The sequence below is a fragment of the Pseudomyrmex gracilis genome, unplaced genomic scaffold (genome assembly GCF_002006095.1).
Source record: "Pseudomyrmex gracilis isolate BER0280 unplaced genomic scaffold, ASM200609v1 scaffold_74, whole genome shotgun sequence".
Lineage (NCBI taxonomy): Eukaryota > Metazoa > Arthropoda > Insecta > Hymenoptera > Formicidae > Pseudomyrmex > Pseudomyrmex gracilis.
Genome location: NW_018020658.1, coordinates 470,972 through 491,076, shown reverse-complemented (window position 1 = coordinate 491,076; position 20,105 = coordinate 470,972). Strand labels below are relative to the sequence as shown.

At 39.5% G+C, this 20,105-nt stretch overlaps 3 protein-coding genes across 3 annotated transcripts in view; 2 read left to right on the top strand and 1 right to left on the bottom strand.

The window, feature by feature from the left end:
- The window catches only part of LOC109854807 (growth hormone-regulated TBC protein 1-A-like), a 10,219-nt gene extending 3,913 nt beyond the window's left edge, over nucleotides 1-6,306 (bottom strand). The window contains exon 1 of the mRNA XM_020428275.1: nucleotides 6,111-6,306. Coding sequence (XP_020283864.1) covers nucleotides 6,111-6,229 — 119 coding nt within the window. The 5' untranslated portion in view covers nucleotides 6,230-6,306. The remainder of the gene's footprint in view (nucleotides 1-6,110) is intronic.
- LOC109854806 (eukaryotic translation initiation factor 2A) lies at nucleotides 585-5,471 on the top strand. Its single transcript, XM_020428274.1, has 11 exons — nucleotides 585-707; nucleotides 1,288-1,551; nucleotides 1,646-1,745; nucleotides 1,945-2,120; nucleotides 2,243-2,331; nucleotides 2,414-2,735; nucleotides 2,934-3,108; nucleotides 3,182-3,351; nucleotides 3,443-3,541; nucleotides 3,605-3,792; nucleotides 3,869-5,471. The coding sequence occupies exons 1-11, from the start codon at nucleotides 680-682 to the stop codon at nucleotides 3,992-3,994; spliced, it is 1,737 nt and encodes a 578-aa protein (XP_020283863.1). The 5' UTR covers nucleotides 585-679; the 3' UTR covers nucleotides 3,995-5,471.
- A 290-nt stretch (nucleotides 6,307-6,596) lies between the features above and the next one.
- Nucleotides 6,597-20,105, top strand: LOC109854794 (probable ubiquitin carboxyl-terminal hydrolase FAF-X). The gene is made up of 30 exons (XM_020428250.1): nucleotides 6,597-6,667; nucleotides 7,817-8,064; nucleotides 8,152-8,416; nucleotides 8,509-8,734; nucleotides 8,832-8,966; nucleotides 9,042-9,198; nucleotides 9,287-9,610; nucleotides 9,730-9,987; nucleotides 10,073-10,171; nucleotides 10,259-10,533; nucleotides 10,625-10,826; nucleotides 10,916-11,245; nucleotides 11,343-11,677; nucleotides 11,754-11,994; nucleotides 12,090-12,227; nucleotides 12,329-12,607; nucleotides 12,692-14,439; nucleotides 14,572-14,745; nucleotides 14,813-14,954; nucleotides 15,158-15,462; nucleotides 15,544-15,794; nucleotides 15,902-16,077; nucleotides 16,177-16,373; nucleotides 16,453-16,580; nucleotides 16,691-16,857; nucleotides 17,060-17,322; nucleotides 17,429-17,658; nucleotides 17,730-17,932; nucleotides 18,010-18,320; nucleotides 18,619-20,105. The coding sequence occupies exons 2-30, from the start codon at nucleotides 7,999-8,001 to the stop codon at nucleotides 18,773-18,775; spliced, it is 7,782 nt and encodes a 2,593-aa protein (XP_020283839.1). The 5' UTR covers nucleotides 6,597-6,667; nucleotides 7,817-7,998; the 3' UTR covers nucleotides 18,776-20,105.

The following is a 20,105-nucleotide window of genomic DNA, read 5'->3' as shown; positions in this document are numbered from 1 at the left end:
ATACTCTCATGTATATTGCCAACAAAGTTGTTGCGTTTTTTCTTTTTGTGTGCTAACAGTTTTGGCAGTGTTTCCGTATTGTAGCATTTCTGCAAACAATTTCTGTTGCCAAGGTCTGAGCCGAAATTGTCAAAAACAGAAATTGTTTGCTGGGTATAGAATATTATATATAATATATATAATATTTTCTTTTTTACTCTTTTTCCTGTCACGTGTTGTTTTTCCATTGTTTTCTCTTTCTTTTATTTTTCGAGTTTGATTTTCCATGCGTTATTTCTGACGTTTCTCATATATGTGTTATATGGTTTGTAAGACGGTTTATACCAGCTGTCATCGCGGTGACAGGTTGTGTTCACTGACACAACACGTTAAAATAAAAATAATAACAGCGTGCGCGCTTGTGTTGTGCTAGTATTTTATCAAATTAATTGCTTGAATTTTTTCGAGTGAAATTCGGAAAGCGCGTATCAATCGATCGCGTATCGAATGGAAGCGCGTGCGATCGAGATTATCGGTCGATTATCGTCGTTTCGTGCGCGCGTTCGATACAACCGGCTGAAGTTGGTTGCGCGCGATTCGCAACGCGCCGCGCATCAGCGTACAACTTCACGCTAGCTAACAACTTACCGACACGCATAACGTCGAACTGTACGATAGCACATGGTGCAACGGTGGTAAAATGGCTTCGCCTATTCCCTGTGTAGCTGGTAAGCATTTTCACGAACATTTCCCGGAGTGGTGCTTGTCGAAAAAATGTCGATTCCTCCCCGGTTGACGCGTCGCCGGGAAAATTCGTTCCCGAACGAACACGATCCGCGCGTGAACGACGTGACGTTCCGGCACATTCGTCAATAATTTCGCGTGACGAACGTGCCGAACATGTGTTTCCCCGTAGCATCCGAGCGTAATTCAAGCGTGTTTCGCGATAACGACGACATTCGGTCCGACAACGTTAGCATCGTAACATTTCAAAAATTACGAACGCACGATGCGGCACAAATTACGCTGATACACTTTGTTCTAACCTTCAATTGCTGACGTGTTACTTTTCGAATGCTGACGTGAGTTATTGGCAATAAAATTGAAAAAAAAAATAAAATGAAACATTAAGATACCTTGTCTTGATGTACACGCGCCGTTCGAGAGTTTCACAATTGAGACTTGTAAGAGACAATTTCGTCGTGAATTTGCTTCGTGGTTGATGATAAATCCGTACGACAGTTGTATAATGTTATTTGTATTGTTGGGTAAAAAAAAGAAGAAAAAAAATTTTATTTTTTAACACAGTGAGAGGGTCTACTGGTATAAACTTAGCGCAAGGTCCACCGTCCTATGAACCAGTCAAAACATTCCCCAGAGATGACAGCAAAACATGTAAGGCCATGCTTTTTAGTCCGGATGGCCGATATTTTGCATGGATTAACGGAGCTATTATTAAAATTATATTATGTGAGAACTGGAAGTTAGTTGCTGAAATTGCACGACCTAAAGTCTGTGCTATTCAATTCTCCACTCTTAGTACATACCTCGCAACATGGGAACCATCCTTTGGTAATTAATTTTATACTTTACAGATTACAGAGATTCTCTGTGAATATATCGTATTTTCAACAAATATATTATTTATAATGTATCAATTTTTCAGTAACACAAACAAGTCCTCAAGGAACAGAAAATCTTCACATATGGAAGTCTGAAAATGGTGAGCTAGTCCACAGTTTTGTGCAGAAAAAACAAGTCAATTGGTAATGTATCACATGCTGTGTATTTGTGACTCTTTTCTGGAGTAAAAGAGTCAAATTAACAACTAGACTAAGAACAAACAATAACTTTGGAAATCGATGTTATATATAATTGAGATATATTTCTATATTAAATATTTTTTTTTTTTTTTGTTACTATTGAGATGTGTGGAAATGCTTAATGTATCTATTTGATGGACAGGGAGCCACAGTGGTCGAGTGATGAGAAACTCTGTGGATTGTTGAATGGTACAAATGTTCTTTTATATGAAAATAACAATTTTGATAAATATGTATACAAAATAAGTGGAGCCAAAGTTGCCAAATTTAGTATAGCACCTGGTAATGCTCCGTATCATATTCTTTGTTACATGCCAGGTAATTATTTCTATGATTACATGATACGTAAAAATGCAAAAATTATATTATTGAAAAATAATGAGAAATTTAAGACGATATATATGTTGTTTTTCATTAAAACTCTTTAATATACAATGTAGGAAAACCTGGCCAGCCTTCCTTGGGAAGGTTATTTAAATATCCAAAATTTGAGATCGGAGACGCGCTTGCAAGCAAAAGTTTCTTCCAGGTAGATTATTAAAACTGTCCTGGATACAATTGCTTCGAACATCATATTTGTTTACTATAATATTTTTATATGATTTTTACAGGCGGATAGAATTGATATTTATTGGAATCGACGCGGAACAAACGCGTTGTTGATGACGAGTATTGAAGTTGATAAGAGTGGCGCGTCATATTATGGAAAACAAACGTTGCATTATATCAGCACAAAAGGAGATACGGCTATAGTTACGCTTAGTAAAGAAGGTCCCATACACGCGGTAGAATGGTCTCCCGCGAACAATGAATTTTGTGTCGTGTATGGGTTTATGCCGGCCAAAGCGACGTTGTTCAATCTTAAGTGCGAAGCAGTATTCGAATTTGGCACGTTACACAGAAACTGTGTATATTACAATCCACATGGAAATAATATCCTTTTTTTTATTACTTTATTGCTCGCCGATATTTTATATAAGTGTTTGTATTTTGTAAGTGTGTTGACAGTAAGTTGTAAACAAACTTATAATCAACACACACTTATAAAATATTTACGTCAAATTACGCAAACAATGAATAAGCGAATACGAAGTTACGCAATTGTATGTAATTTCCTTGACTACTGTGCACTATTGCTTTTGGCTGGATTCGGCAATCTTAGAGGCGGTATCGAACTGTGGGACGTTGCAAATAGGAAACTTATTGCAAAAACTGACGCGCCGGATACCACGATGCTCCAGTGGTCGCCGGACGGTGAACACTTTGTGACGGCGACCACAGCGCCTAGATTACGAATGGGCAACGGGTAAATTATAATCGTATTTCTAAAACAAATTTAGATAATATAAGGGTTCAATTCTTAAATTTTTTAATTTTAGGTTTAAGATTTGGCATTACACCGGCTCGCTAGTGTACCAACGACCGTGGAACAATCAAGAAGAACTTTGGGAAGTGATTTGGCAGAGTTTCCCTCCCAATACTTTTCCACAGAAACCAATTAGTTACAAAGCAGTCGAGGGTATCGTCACGAATTCTAGTCAATCACAAGGTAACTGTTATTTTTATGAATAATTTAAAAATAAGAACATTCCTGAGAATAATTTTCGGAATCAATATTGCTATTGATCGTATCTTTACAGCACCGAAAGAAGCGTACAGACCACCATCTGCCAGAGGACAAAATATCACGTTCAAATTGCACGACGATATAGAACCACCTTCTAAACCAGGCGCTGAACGTAAGCACACAAACATACAAAAAAAAAGTATCTCGTTACCGATATCTGAAATTTATCTTGCAGCAAATCCATCGAAAGCCGCTCTGAAGATGAAGAAAAATCGAGAAGCCAAAAAAGCTAAGAAGGAATTAGAATTCAGCGGTTCGGCTATTAATGGACAAGTTACGAGTACGAGTAGCACATCGACGAGCGTAAAGATGGAATTAACGGACGATCCTGAAAAGAACAAAAAAATTAAGAAAGTCAAGAGTGTAAGTAGTTTACTGATGACTTCTTTTTCTTTCTATAACGAGAGTTAATGTCGTTTTTCTTTTTTTTGTGCCGCAGAAATTAGAACAAATTTCGAAATTGAAAGAACAATTGAAAGCAGGAAAGCAGTTAGAAATAAATCAATTAGACAAGATCAAGAAGGAAGACGAACTGCTAAAAGAACTCGAAGAGCTTACGTTATGATAGGCCATTTTAGACTAAGCGGAATAAAATCGAGGAACAAGGAAAAACTCCATCTTCTATACTCTCTCAAAATAAAAAAACAAAAACAAGGTTGTAGGAAATCAATTAAATATGAACACGTAAATCAAAATGGTGCATCTTGATAAGAAATTCAAAGAAAAAAACAAACAAACGAGATTTACGTGGATATCGTACACCGAATTTTAGATACAATCGAATATCGCAAGATGATTGCAAGTACGATACTGAGTCCAAGGATTGTGTTCTCACCAGTGAATTCTGTAATATACTGGCTAACCAATAATCATAACTGTTGTGTAAGTCTTTGGAATCGATTCCAATTCAAAGTGATTTTGCTTTTTTTTGCTGATCGTTATACCATCATCGTGACGATGACAAAGAAGAGATGGCGAAATTTCGAAATTTAATCAATTCCGAAAACTTACGTAATAGCAATTCTCCGAAATGTGTGTGTGCTCGCTTCAACACGCCGACTCTGATATAAGAATAGTATTTTTTTTGCTCACTCTCCGGCCGTTTTATCGTATCAGCTTACATTGGAGTGAGCAGTTCCTGGTATAGTGGAGAGTTCACTGGTTCTCACGCACAAATAAGAATATAAATTAATTAGGCTTAATCGATATAGAGAAAACTACTAATAGTACATACTATACTGTGCTGACTACGTTTATTATGTACTTGATCTTGCAAAAAAATTGACAATGATAGAAATATAGCTGCAGTACATATATATATATATAATATATACACACACATACACAAACACACACACAATATTAATCTTAACCAAAAATTTCAAACCATTGTGTGCGATGTAACAATTATTTTCAGGATGAGAATGAAAAATGCATTTGTTGACTAACTAAAAAGTGCTAGATACTGCTTGGTTATAAAACTCACCGGATCGTTTTTTTTCTCCTAATAGGAGTTTTGTAAAAAAAAAAAAAAAAAAAATGACTTGTATATTTTCTCTGAAGCTTGTTTTCAGTATAAATATTTGTTTCTATTGTTTTCCGAAACTATTTCACAAACAAATAACAGGAAAAACGCAAAGTCCTATTATCTATGGCAGTTATAGATTTTTGCATTTAAACGTCAGCTATACACTATTATCAAATATTAAGACTAATGTATCAAGCTTTTCCTTGCAGAGTAAAAACATTGTGAGGCTTAAATAAATGGATAAGTGGATTAATAATTTTTGACAAGTTTAGTAAACATCAAATAATAATTGTTGAATTGACATTTTATACTTAAATTCTTTTTCTAATTATTATTTTGAGCATATTTCAGTGTTTTTGTAAGCCTCATTTGTGTTATTTTTTCTTTGTTTTTAAACAATTCAAACGAGAATGTTTTTATTATATTGCAATATGTAAAAGTTGACATAAAAGGTTTCTTTCAAATTTATAAAAAAAAAACTAGAAATAAATGTACCTATTTAGTATACTTAAAACACACATATATATATACATATATATATATAACAAGAGTATTAGAGCATTTTTTTCAAACTGACAAAGCTTGTTTGGCTGAATTGAATTGAAAAATAAGAACACGAAATATATGGAAAACACCGCGTGCTTGTAACAGTGCGAAACAAAAAACACTAAAAATTATATCAAAAGTATGCATGTGTATTCACCGAGATGTATTACGCATTAACAAAACGAGGATAGTAAAACTACAAAACAGATGTTATGTACAGTGAGATAAAAAATTTATAGAAATAAATTATTAAAAAAAAAAAAAAAAAAAAAACACCAAGTTAATTATTTCTTTGTTTGAAAGTGTGAGATGTGATACACGCAATTTTGTTTGAAAGTGAGGTAAAATACAAAAGTTTGATTTTTTTATCCTGAGGTACGTTCCAAAATCCTATCTTGATAACTAAAAGCTATAGTACACGTGACGTAAAATATAGCATTTTGGTAATCAAAGTAGGACTTCAGAACGTACCCCTGCATTGTCGCCTTGGGTCAGGCACAACATATATACACACACACACACACACACACACATGACTTGTCGCTCTCTTACCACAATCACACGTAAGATATATAGATGTATGTGTATGTGAATATAATTTACTTACGTTTGTCTTCTGTTGATCTTCTGAATCTTGATCGCTCCCAACAATTTCGCGACTTTGTTACGTGAATCTTTGTGAGTGAATCTTGCCCGAGGCACTATCATGTATCCTCTGATAAGCATCTTAATAAATCACGAGATTTATAATTGTCATTATCGAGAGTATATCGTGAGGAATTTTTAACATATCTCTCATTACGCGTTGACGAGCAAGCAGTCCTTTCGGCAGCGCCTATGTATACAAAATCATTAAAATAATAAAAGATGTATCAGCGATGTGTGCGCTTGTGTTACACAAAAGAAATCTGCAAAACTTAACTGCGTAACAATAGAATTTTACAAAATTTACTTTCTTTTCTTGAGATTGGTATTTTCACACACTGTGCGCGGCGAATCGTAGCTGCCAGCCAATCGGCTGCGTCGCTCGTGCTGCGCGTGCACGTCGTCCTGGGTGGCACCGCAGCGCCGCGACAGTCGTGTTTACAGATTTGCCAGTTGAGTTCCGTAACGTCACGTCAAAAAAGTGCACACACGAATTTCTACAACGTTTACTATGTAAAGGTGCGTTTTCCGAGCTACGTGGATGCGTCGCGGCCGATTGCACGCGGCCCGGGATCGCCGTCGGCTTCGTCCAACATAACGAGCCACGTCCGCGCTGGCCGGTCGCGTCGAAATATCGCCGCTTTTGTTAATACATGGCAGTGCCAATCGTTAGAATAGTCGCCATTTTGTCCGAAGAGGTGGCCCGGTAGCGGACGAACGGGGCGAAAATAGGCGCTGCCTGGGCCGCGAAAATCTCCGGAGTCGCGTAGGTACCGAACCGCGCCGTCGACCGTTGCCGTGCGGACGACTCGCGGGAACCGGGCCCGTGTTGACGGACGGTTCGTCCTTACGGGTCGGCGGTCTCTCCGTGTTCTCAGGAGTGCTCTCTCCCGTGCCCAGGCGTGCTCGCGCTCGGTTTCCCCTCGACACGACGACACTTGTACGCCCGTTGTCGCGTCCTCTCCTCGTCGACGCGGCGATCGGTCGCGACTTCCCGGTTAGGTCGCGTTCCTCTAGGTAAGCGCCGTCGTCGCCGACCGGCGTGCGACCGCTCCCATCGCCGTCGACGATATGTCCGTGCGGACGATTTTGCGATCGCGCAATACGACAACGCCGCGACAACAACCATCTCCGCGACAACGGCGTTTTTGTATCCGCGTCTGATCTGTATCCGCGCGTACAATCATCCGCCGCCCGACGCCGTTTCGTTTAATACGCGGCCGCTCTGTGCCGATGCACGAAGCCCTAGCGTGATCGCGCCGCTGTCATGCGATTTCCTCGTACATATTCCGGGGGAATGCGTTTGTTTTCTGAGAGCCGTCGTGTGAAAAAAATATCGAGGGATTTGTAGCCGTCACGCGAGCTCGGCGTTTTTTTTTTTTTTTTTTTCCCAAAAATGAGAATAATCGTTGACCGATTATAGCCCAATCACGTTTCATTCTTCGCAGCTTACTGTCATTTGTCAACTTCGAAAAAGAAATATGCTTATGTAACTGTGCCGTTACTACCTGCGGCAAATTCACAATTCTTGTGCGTTCCTCTCGTGCGAACTGCAAATTGAATTTGTTGACGATCGCATTTGTTTTTATAATATAGCTGTATATTGCGTTTTTTCTCCGCTACTAGTGCTTATTTTAAATGTTGAAAACGTTCTTTGCTTTGTTTCAGATAATGTAGGTATAGTTTATTAAAAAAAAAAAAAAAAAAAAAAAAAAAAAAACAAGGCCTTTAGGATATATAATTATATTTAATGTCAATATATAAGTGTGCGCTGAATGCTTGTTATTGGTGGTGTAATCATTGGACCAAGCGGCATTGAGACAATTAAGGCGTAGCAAAGAACATATAAAATGACAATTGCCACTAGGGGCCAGGGTGTTGGCATAGACCCCCCTGACAGCCAGCAAAACACACAAGTACATGAACTTTTGAAGCTACTTTGGTAAAACCAAAATTCGCGAACTTTTTTTTGCCATTGTAACAAAAAATCTGTCTTTTTGCAGATGCACAGTCCACCAGGTCCTCAACAATTAGCTGACACAATGTCGGGACTCCAACTCACTGAGAACGTGGTACAAACTGAATGCAACAATGACACTATCACTATAGTGGAAGATAGCAATCAGCTACACGGAGAGCCTGATTTTCCTATTGCAAAACTCAATATGCTTCATGAGAAGATATCTAGTCCACGATGGGTTGTTCCAGTTTTGCCTGAACAAGAATTAGAGTGCCTGTTACAAGCCAGTATCGAACTTTGTAAAAAAGGTGAAAATGTGATTCTGAGCATTGAGATTTAGTGTCAAAGAACTTGAGTTTATTTTAGTGAAAAACATCAATTCGCGTTCTTTGCATTGCAGGAATTGATGTACAAAGCGAAGCATGTCAACGTTTTTTTCGAGAAGGTCTTACAATCTCATTTACCAAGATATTAACGGACGATGCGGTTAACAGTTGGAAGTTGAACATTCACAATTGTATCAACACCAATTGTCAACGCCTGGTAGAACTATGCGTTCTGAAACTAGACGAGGATTGGTTTCCCCTGCTTGATTTGCTGGCCATGGTTTTTAATCCTAATAATAAGTAAGTAAAAACACTGTGCGCGGTATTCTCTCGTTTTTGTTAATTTGAAATTGTGAAATGATATGACATTGTTTCACATCGCCAAATTTTTTTTCAGATTTCACACTTTTAACGCAGTAAGAGTTTCGGAAACGGTTCCTCCTGGTAGCGATATTCCTGATGAGGAACTTTATGCTCGTCCACCGTCTGATTCGCGGAGTCCTCGTGGCTGGCTAGTAGATCTCATAAACAGGTATTTTTTTGTCATTGGTGTTTTTACACGATTGTTTTATCACGAGACGGACTGACGTAAGAATTTTTCTTGCAGATTTGGAAGTTTGAACGGATTCGAAATTTTGCTCTCTAGATTTCAAAGTGGACGGAATTTATCTGTGCCAGTTATTTATGCTTTAATAAGACCTTTCGGTTTGTGTTACGAGCTGTTAACTGTCCACACTATAGTTAAATATCTCATGCCTATTGTGGTGAGTATTTTTTTTCTCAATACTTAATCTTTAGACTAGTTTTTGTTTGTTACTCAACACACGAGAGACACGTATCGTTTGTGTACAGGAAATCGTACCTGTTATTTTAAACAACTTAACCGATGATGAATTAAAAAAAGAGGCAAAAAACGAATCAAAAAACGATGCAATATCAGCCATAATCAAAGCTGCTAAGTGTCTGGTGTCACGCGTTCCTCATCAGGAAGAGATGATAAAGAATTTGGAAATCTTGAGACTGAAAATGATATTGAGACTCTTACAAATTTCGTCATTTAATGGAAAGATGAACGCTTTAAATGAAGTTAATAAAGTAATATCTAGTGTTAGTTATCACCAACATCGTAACGCAATAGTGGAGGACGAAGAGTGGCTTACAGCAGAACGTATGGCGGTAAGTTTTATCGCGATATCGAATAATGTTATGTGGAAATATTTTTTTTAATTCAACAATTTTCTTCAAATTGGACAGTCTTATTTCTTTTTTCTCAAAGAAGTATTTAATTTGTATAGAAATGGATTAAGGAAAACGGAGTGCTGGAGATCGTGCTAAGAGATTCGTTGCATCAGCCACAATATGTGGAGAAACTGGAAAAGATTTTGCGATTTATAATAAAAGAACGTGCACTTACATTAGAAGATTTAGATGCTGTATGGGCAGCGCAAGCGGGTAAACACGAAGCGATCGTGAAGAACGTTCACGATCTATTAGCCAAATTAGCCTGGGATTTTAGTCCGGAACAGCTTGATCATCTGTTTGAATGTTTTCAGGTATCTATCGCGACACCCTGATAATTTTTTTTCGTGTACTCATCAAACCGAATATTTGCATACATTGATCGAATTGTGTTTTCAGACAAGTTGGAGAACTGCCAATAAAAAACAACGGGAAAAATTATTAGAGCTGATCAGGAGACTCGCGGAAGACGACAAGGATGGCGTTATGGCGCACAAGGTCAGATGAATAATATTGTAAATTTGCGCATAAATATTTATAGTTTTGAAAATGTCCGTCAGATATTTATTATTTACTACGTTATAGGTGTTGACGCTCTTTTGGACTTTGGCTCACTCTGATGAGGTACCAACGGAAATTATGGATCAGGCGCTGAACGCTCACGTGAAAATTCTCGATTATTCATGTTCACAAGAGAGAGACGCGCAAAAGACAATCTGGTTGGACAAGTGTGTCGAAGAACTTAAGAACGGCGACAAGTGGGCTTTGCCTGCGTTGAAGCAGATCCGTGAAATATGTTGTCTTTACGAGCCGAATCCCAACTTGGGCCATGGTCAGCGAAGTCATCATTTGCATTATAGGTTTGTCAACTATACGTTTATCAACTATACGTTGATATATTCATTCATATATATGTTTTTTTTTATTAACGCAATATTTGCTTGATAACAGGCAAGAAGTAATAGAGCGTCTACAAAGTGAACATTCGGTAGTAATACTTGTAACAAATAATTTAACTAATTACATGGATAAAGTGCGACAACTGGTGAAAGAAAATCCTGAAATCGACGCTAATACTTACATGCCCGATGGTCGATATAACCATATTATGCAGGTGCAAGAAAGACTGAATTTCTTGCGTTTCTTGCTCAAGGTACGATTTTTTCTATATATTGAATCTCGAAATATAATTTATCTCTGACGGGAGATAACCGGATATATAATAATAACAATTTTTCGCAGGATGGCCAATTATGGTTATGCGCCGATCAGGCACAGCAAATTTGGCAATCCTTAGCCGAGCAAGGTGTATTTGTATCGGATCGCGAGGCCTGCTTCAAATGGTTCTCTAAGCTCATGGGAGACGAGCCTGATCTCGATCCAGCAATAAACAAGGGGTTTTTTCAAAACAATATACTCCAGTTAGACCCGACGCTGCTCACGGAAAGCGGTATTAAGTGTTACGAGAGATTTTTTAAAGCTGTTAATTCTAAGGAAGGAAAATTGAAACTGAAGCGCCGAACGTTTCTCATGGACGACGTGGATCTAATTGGGACTGATTACTTGTGGAGAGTACGTAAAGTTTTATTTTTTAGTTTTATATTTTATTTATTTTTGTATTTTTCTTTTTTTTTGTGATCGCAATCGGCAATTTTCTATTTGTTCGCAGGTAGTAACAAACAGCCCGGAAGAGATCGCAAACCGAGGCATAGAACTGTTGAAGGAAGTGAATACTAATCTGGGACCGCGTTTGCAGTCGTCCGTTTTGGCGTTTCACGAAACTTACATAGCGGAATGTATGGACAGATTGAAGGCTCATTACGATACGGTGACTGTTCTGAGCAGAGTCTATTTAGACGGGAAAGAGGAGCGCGAGGAACAAATGACTAATAAGATTAAAATGGAAGCCATAAAGATGTGTCGTGTTATGAAAGTTTTGCAGGAGTACATAAACGAATGTGACACTGCTTTCCCAGGAGAAAGAAAGATATTGCCGCTACACAGGTAAACAATTGCAGTTTTACGATAGAAAAAAAATCCAGAAAGCGAAAATATCTGCAATGTTTTATTCTGATCGCAGAGCGGCGCGTGGCAAGCATCTGTCGCTTGTTATTCGTTTCGCTAGTCCCGGCCGAAACGTCGACGACATAGATATCTTCACGCATAGCAATGACACTTTAGCTTCGTTGAGACGTCAGATATTGCGCAGGATCAAAGCGAGCGGGACGAACGTGAAACTCGATCTGTTTATTAACGGCGAGTCGCTAGAACAGTCCGATGATCGAAAACTTCTTTCCCAGATACCGCTGAGAGACAAAATGGTGAGTGTTAACAAGAGGCTAAGATAGTTATTTATAATTGGAAATTATTTGTACGCGTGGAAAAATACATAACATCTATATATTTTGCTCTTCAGTTGTTATCTGCAAAACTGAGTCAAGTTAATAGCAATATGCCAAGCTCACCGGACAGTAGCTCCGATAGCTCTACTAGCTCACCACATCATCCATACGACGGGCCGAATGTAGAGGCTGAGAATAGTTTGCCTGGTGTGGTAAGTGATGCGCGCGCGATGCAAGTTTTATGCGAGTTTATTAACTCAATTTTCATTGTTACGTAAATTTAATTGTTTTATAACTCTGAATTACGTTGCAGGTGATGTCGCAAAGACCGCAATATGCGACGTTCTTCTTTCAATTGGCCGATCTTGGCTGTACCCTTCAGCATTCGCAGTTGCGCGACGGCGCGCGAAATCTCTTACAGTTGGTGCCGCCGGATACCTTCACTGTAACAAGATTACAGTGGCTGTTCGGCCATTACAAAGACGATGAAGCTTTACAGAACCCCTCTCAATATCATTGTAACGAGCAGAATACGACAGTAGATTCTCTATTTTTTACTGCAAGTCCTAGCCAAGTTTTATACAATTTAGAGGTGTGTGTTAAACGAGGTTCGAATTTTGTTTTCTCTCTATATACTTTTTATCAAAGTTAACAAGTTTATCTCTGTCTTTTTTAGGTGTTGTATACTTTGTTAATGCCGGCTCTCGACCCTATGTCCGAAAGGGCGTTCGAATTTCAGTATAATTTCATAAAAAGCGGCGAAGCGGGCGTCATCCTCGACATGTTGACGAAAAACAAATTTTTACCAAACGCAGACGAGACCACCAAGCGATCGGCGTATCTGACGGTGCTACGATTGTGCAAGCTTCTTCTGACGGTGATGGGTAACATGATGGCGTGCGTGATGGACGAGGTGCAGCAAACCAGTACTTCGGAGAATCACGATCATCACTGCAACAACCGCGGCCGTGTGGCGGTGTTGAAGCAAGCGCTGCAGAGCGTTCCCAATCAGAGCACCGAGTACATGCTGAGAAACGTCGCGGCCAAACTGGCGCAACATCTGGCGCACCGTATCTGCGGTACGGAGGCCGATCGATGCCGGCAGCTATTTATGCAAGCTCTTTCGTGGGAATTACCGGATGTGGCCACTGTACGTGCCATAATTAGATTAGCGTGGGCCGCATCCACGGGTAATCTAAACAACATCAACGCGACGAACGAGCTCTTACATTCGATGCACGAGACCAATCAGAAAGAGCAGCGGAATCCCGACAACAACGACGTTCTCGTATGCAAGGAAGCGCTCGAAGTACTGACGATCGCTCTTGTGTTGAACCCGTCGGCGCTCGAAACGCTGTCGAAGGACAAGATCTGGCACACCTTCCTGATAGACCTTGTACTGCTCAGTACATCGAGAGCGATCAGAATCGCCGCCGGCGAACAATTTTTTCTCATTTCGACTTGGTGCAGCGGCGGCCATCAAACGTTACTGGTCACCATAACTCTTCTCTTCACAGTATTGAACACCACCGTAACGGAGAACGCGAAGCAAAGCCACGAGTACTTTCAGCTTTTGTGCAGGCTCTTGAACTTCGCGCACATGTCGGGTTGTCCTCTCACGACCGCGGAGACGTTGTTGAACGTCGAGATAGCGTGGTTGAAGAAAGTACGGGACAACGTGAAGGAAACCGGAGAGAGTCAGGTGGACGAGGCTCTCCTCGAGGGTCATCTCGGTCTGACGAAGGAACTGTTGGCGTTCTTACCGCCGAACCAGAAGTACGAGATTGGATCCGACGAGAAGCACGGAGTTAACTTGATCAAGGAGCTGGTCGAGGACTTCGTCTTTCCCGCGTCCCGCCTCATGCTGCAGCTTCGCAACACCGGCGAGCTAAGCGCCTCCCAGGCGTGTCCGGTGTGCACCACTCCGCAATCGACTAGCGCTGCGTTCGACCTGCTCGTAGGTCTATGCGTAGGCTGTGTACCCAACATGAAACTTCTAGTCACAATGCTCACCGACATGTTTTACTCTGAAAAAGACGAACCGTTGGTGGAGTGGGATTATCTGCCGCCTGTGGGGCTGAGACCGCTCAAGGGTTTTGTGGGTCTGAAGAATGCAGGCGCGACCTGTTACATGAATTCAGTATTACAACAGTTGTATATGGTGGAGAGTATTAGAGTTGGACTTCTGGCGGCGGAGGGTGCGGCTACTGATTTGAATGAAGATTTCTCGGGCGAGGAGAGAATCGAGGGCGAGCAGACCATTGAGGCGAACGACAACGACACGAATGAGGAAAAATGCGGCGCCGACGAGTCGAGAAAGGAATACAATATTGGAATCTTGAAACAAGTGCAAGCAATATTCGGTCACCTCGCTTACAGCAAGTTGCAATATTATATACCAAGAGGATTGTGGAAGCACTTCAAGTAAGATTTATAGATATAATTTTGTTTCTGACTTTTCAATAAAAAATAAATTACTTTTTTTTTTTTATTATTATTATTTGAGTCGTGTAGAGTTTGAACAATTAATGAGAAAAATGTCACTCTTGTGTACAGGCTTCAGGGAGAACCTGTAAATCTTAGAGAGCAGCAAGACGCAGTAGAATTCTTTATGAGTTTAGTAGAGAGCTTAGACGAGGCGTTAAAAGCCTTGGGACATGAGCAGATAATGGGCAAAATTCTCGGTGGCTCGTACAGCGACCAGAAAATCTGCAAAGGTTGCCCTCATAGGTACCTTTTTAGTTTTTACATTTTTCTGTTTTCGGTAGACTGTAATACTGCATTACATTGTCTTCAGATATTCCAAAGAAGAACCGTTCAGCGTGATAAGCGTGGACATACGGAATCACAGTAATCTGCTGGATTCACTTGAACAATATGTAAAGGGAGAACTGCTGGAAGGTGCAGATGCCTATCATTGTGATAAGTGCAACAAAAAAGTATGCTTGCGACGAACACTTGTACATGTATAAAAGATTCTTTAAAATCTTGAAACATCTTTTTTTTTTTTTTACAAACATAATGAAAATAGAAACAAAAGTAACTTTGCAAAGAGTAAACAAATCTTTTATACATTTCGTGAATTGGTTAAAAAATTTGGGTCTTATTCTGTACGTGTTGCATTTTGGATTTATTTGTTCAGGTCGTGACAGTAAAGAGATTATGCGTGAAGAAGCTGCCACCGATTTTAGCAATTCAGTTAAAAAGATTCGAATACGATTTTGAACGTGTGTGCGCGATAAAATTCAACGATTACTTCGAGTTTCCGCGAGACCTGGACATGGAGCCTTATACCGTATCCGGTTTGGCTAAACTGGAAGGGGAGGTTATAGATTGTGATTATGAGGAATCTATAAAAGGAACATGCACAAAATATCAATTGACCGGTATTGTGGTTCACAGCGGTCAAGCCAGTGGTGGCCATTATTACTCTTACATTTTACACAGGTATTTTGATCGATACGAAATGTGCAGATGCGTAACTTTTCTGACGACCGAAACTAAGTTTTATCGATAATCTATAAACAGGTTAAACGACGGTACGGCAAAATGGTACAAGTTCGACGACGGTGACGTAACCGAGTGTAAAATGGAAGAAGAAGAAGAAATGAAATCTCAGTGTTTCGGCGGCGATTATTTAGGAGAGGTGTTCGATCATATGCTCAAGCGGATGAGTTACCGCAAACAGAAGCGATGGTGGAATGCGTACATGTTGTTTTATACAAGATTAGATGTAGAAGAAAATTCTCTAATGAAGAGTGTAAATGAATTGTCGTTGTGTAAGTGTTATCTTCGAGATCTTTGAAACTTTTCTCGAAATCTCTCGGCTAAAACGTGTATCGCGCCTCAACTTGTGATCGTACTTTTTTTTTTTGGTTTTTTCCAGATACGAAACTAGGAGTAATGAAAATGCCGCCGGCGATAGAATACAGCGTGCGGAAGCAGAATATAAAATTTATGCACAATCGTAATCAATTTAGTGCAGAATATTTTCAGTTTATCAAAAAACTGGTGTCTTGCAATCCGCACAATATTAATAGACAAAATCTAAATGAAAAACTTGTGAGTCTATGTTGTTTATTTGCGTTATAAAGAATATTTTATTCTTTATAACAGGAGAGTTTTGTTTATAATATTCGCGTGATATTTACATTTTTCCAGAGCCCCGAAGCGGAAGAACTTGCGATGCTATCGGTTCAGTTAGCGTCGAGATTTCTCTTTTACACAGGTTTTCATACCAAAAAGACGTTACGTGGCACGGCAACAGACTGGTATGATATTGTGTGTCATCATTTGCGTAGCAGTAAAGCAGTGCGTTCTTGGTTTGCTAATGAAGTGTTGTTTAATCATCCACACAGGTACTGAATCAACCGTTTGTGATGTTTTTATGTAAAAATATACATTCAGAGTCTTACATTGATCCATTGTTTTTCGCAGATTTTGTGAGTATCTTCTGAGCTGTCCAAGTACAGAAGTACGCACTGCTTTTCTAAAGATTCTGGTGTTCCTTGCACATGTTTCTTTGCAAGATGGTCCGTGTGCTCCGCCCAGTCTAAATGCGCCGAGTGAGTATTGACGTACTGAAATGTATATACATGTACATGTATATATATGTATATATATATAACTGTATGTGAGACAAGCATCTATTTCGCGACTGGTGAAATATTTTTAGCTATACTTTTGGATCCAGTGGCAACGCTCAGTGATCATTTGTTACACGCGGTGCTGTCGCTACTACATCGCGAAATTTCGGATCATGGACGTCATCTTCCTCACTACTTTTCTCTCTTTCATGCGTACGCCTCGCTTGGTCTTGCCGAGAAGGCGCAGTTGCTTAAGGTAAGATACGAATACGCGTATATTTTATACGCATATTTATCACATAATTTGTATTATTGCATTTTTTTCTTTTCTTCTTTGAAGATATAGTGTATTTTTATTAAATGATCATTACATAATTGTTATTATAGTTTTTTATCTCTTGTCGTTGAAAATATAAAAAGCATATTCAATATTAATCGTTTTTTTTTTTGTCTTACAGTTGAACGTTCCGGTTACCTTCATGTTGGTCGCCATCGACGAGGGCCCTGGCCCTACTATCAAATATCAATATCCCGAATTGACGAAACTACATCAGGTGGTTAGCATGTTGATACGATGTTGCGACGTTTCGTCAAAGGCTCACTCGAGTCAGCAGCCTCGCACGGATCCCTTGCCAAATCCGTATGGAGATCCCGCTTGTCAGCCAGACTATCTTATGCCCATTCAACCACAAGCAGCTGAGATATTATTTATTCGAACTAGGTGAGAATTAGTTGTGTCGAAATATTCATCAACAAATTGATGTGAAAGATAAAAAAAAGTTTGTTTTTCGTGCGATTTTACACATTGTTCGTTCTCTCTGGGACAGTTACATAAAAAAACTAATTGAGGACGCTAACGTGACGGAAGACACGGTGAAGTTGTTGCAATACTGTTGCTGGGAGAATCCGCATTTGTCGCGAACGGTGCTTAGTGAACTTTTATGGCAAATTGGTTTCGCTTACACCCACGAATTGAGACATCACACAGATCTGCTGCTTGCGATATTACTGATGGAAGATTCTTGGCAGACGCATCGCGTGCACAATGCGCTTAAGGGTATGTTTGAACGGAACATTCTTTCGCAGTTTTCATATTGCGCCGCATTTGCACGAGTTCGTGTCTTGCAGGTGTTCCGGACGAGCGAGAAGGTTTATTCGAAACGATACAAAGAAGCAAAAATCATTATCAGAAAAGAGCGTATCAATGTATTAAGTGTATGGTGCAGCTCTTCAGTAAGTGTAGACCCGCGCATCAGCTCTTGCATCATAGTCCAGAGCTGAAGAGGAAGTGGAGCCACGCTATTGACTGGCTTCACGACGAACTCGATAAGGTACGTGTCTAAAATTAATTAATTTATACTTCGATTCGCGCGACGTATTTGACAATTGTTCGATAACTCATTTACAGAGACCGTACGCTTCTGCGGCGCCTTACGCGCACGCGTACAACAACTGGTCCCCACCGGCACAGTCTAACGATTCCGCGAACGGATACGTCCTCGAACGTAGTAATAGCGCAAGAAAGACTTTGGAGCGGGCGTGCGAATTGTGTCCGGAGGAAGAACCGGAAGTCGAAGATACCAGCGAAGATTGCGCGGAGGAGGCCGATAAATATCAACACACGTCTAAATATAAATCCAATATTCAATTCGACAAGTATCAGTCTTCATTCCGAAGTAAAAGGCGTAACAACAGAGGCTTAGGATGGGCATCTATAGAGTGAGTGATCAATATATTAATAATTCCAACAGGATTTAACAAAAATTGTTCGCAACAATTGTTGCTGATCAAGTTTTTGCCAATCAGTCATTTTCTATATAAATATTTATATACACGTTTGTTATAATATATTAAAATTATGCAATTGAGGTTTTACAAATTACAGATATGTATTAATATCTTTATTAGATGTGTGTGCGAAGCTTTATGTTTTTTTATCACTTGCAAATATAATATTTTTATCAGGCAACCTCCGATTGCTCTTCAAACACATATTTACTCGTTTGTTATCCCGCAGTTATCCCGCGGTAGACTTTACCGTGATCCAACAAATGCGAGAGGACCAGCAACCCCCTCAGCCGGGACCCTCACCCGTGCACACGCCTCACTTGTCGCTTCAAATGCATAATCCGGAGAACTGTGAGTCGTCACAAAATACCAGCCAGGATCCATAATGAACGCTGAATGGTGACGTTCTGTCAAGTTGCTGTCTCAGTGGAACAATTTCGGAATATTTAGATGTTGCTGTGCCAGCAGCTTGGTGTCGAGCGGTAGCGACACATGTACAGATATAACAAGTGAGAGGGTTTGTTTTCTTTTTAGCGATCAGTCTTTAACGAACTCATGCTAATCTCTTAGTTTCACTATGGGTAGTTACTTTGATAATATGACGCGCTATGAATGTTCGAAACTCGCAAATGAGGGAAGAAAACGAATCAGTGGAGACGATTCCGACTGAGAAAATTTGAATTAACGCATGTTAGTTGAGGCAATCAATTCTCGACGTAGTTTTTTTTTTTCTTTCTTCAATCAATGACATTTGTTTGTCATCAACTCATCCCGATTTGTATTCTTTTTCCCCTCGCCCTTCCCTCAGACGACTCTGTTTGGCTTCCAATCCTAGAAATGAGATAATTTGACAAAAAAGAAAAAGCCCCTAAAACTGCGCGGCTCTCTCTTCTCTCTAGGAGATCGATCGATGATAATAATAGTTTTTACGGCCAAGAGTTTTATTTGCCTCGATTAACGCATGTGGATTCAAAGCTTAGGACTACCGTAAGATTGTATAAATGTATAGCGAGTAGTGTTACGGAATCCCGTTCTCTGCCGAATTTAGAAGACAGAAAAAGAATATAAAAACATAATTTTCCGTATGCCTATGTAAATTTGTTACTAATAAAAAAAAAGAAGTTAAAATGAAACTCTCTAACGATCGAAAGATACAACTTGCAAAAACAGAGTGTGAGAGAGAGAGAGAGCGAGAGAGAGAGAGAGAGAGAGAGAGAGAAAGAGAGAGTGTATGTGTGTGGTGAAGTAGCATGTTTTTGTCTTGTTCAGAGAAAGCACAGTTATCGAAGCTATATGCTCTTTAACATATATAAATATATAGCTATGCTATATATACATGTATACATAGCTTTTTGCTATTTACTCTTTTAACAATAATAATAAAAAAAAAAAGGAATCTTTCTTGTACTTAATAATCTCTCGAGCATTCTGGAAGAAAGACACTATATATTAAATATTGGCGGCCCTGCCGTGTGTGCTGCTAATGAATTTCAACAATACGCCAACGATGCCTCCTGTTGTGCTTTCTTTCAGTTCGACCGATTTGAAAGAGTTGTGCCTTCGACATTGTGCGACTCCATTGTACTTTTAGGTAGATATTTAAGAATCAAGTTGTTGCTTCAAATTTGATTGCTTATACACTTCGCTTGTTGAGTTAACAGAGAGTGTGAGTAAAGAGAATTAAAATAAAAACAAAAACCAAAAAAAAAAAAAAAA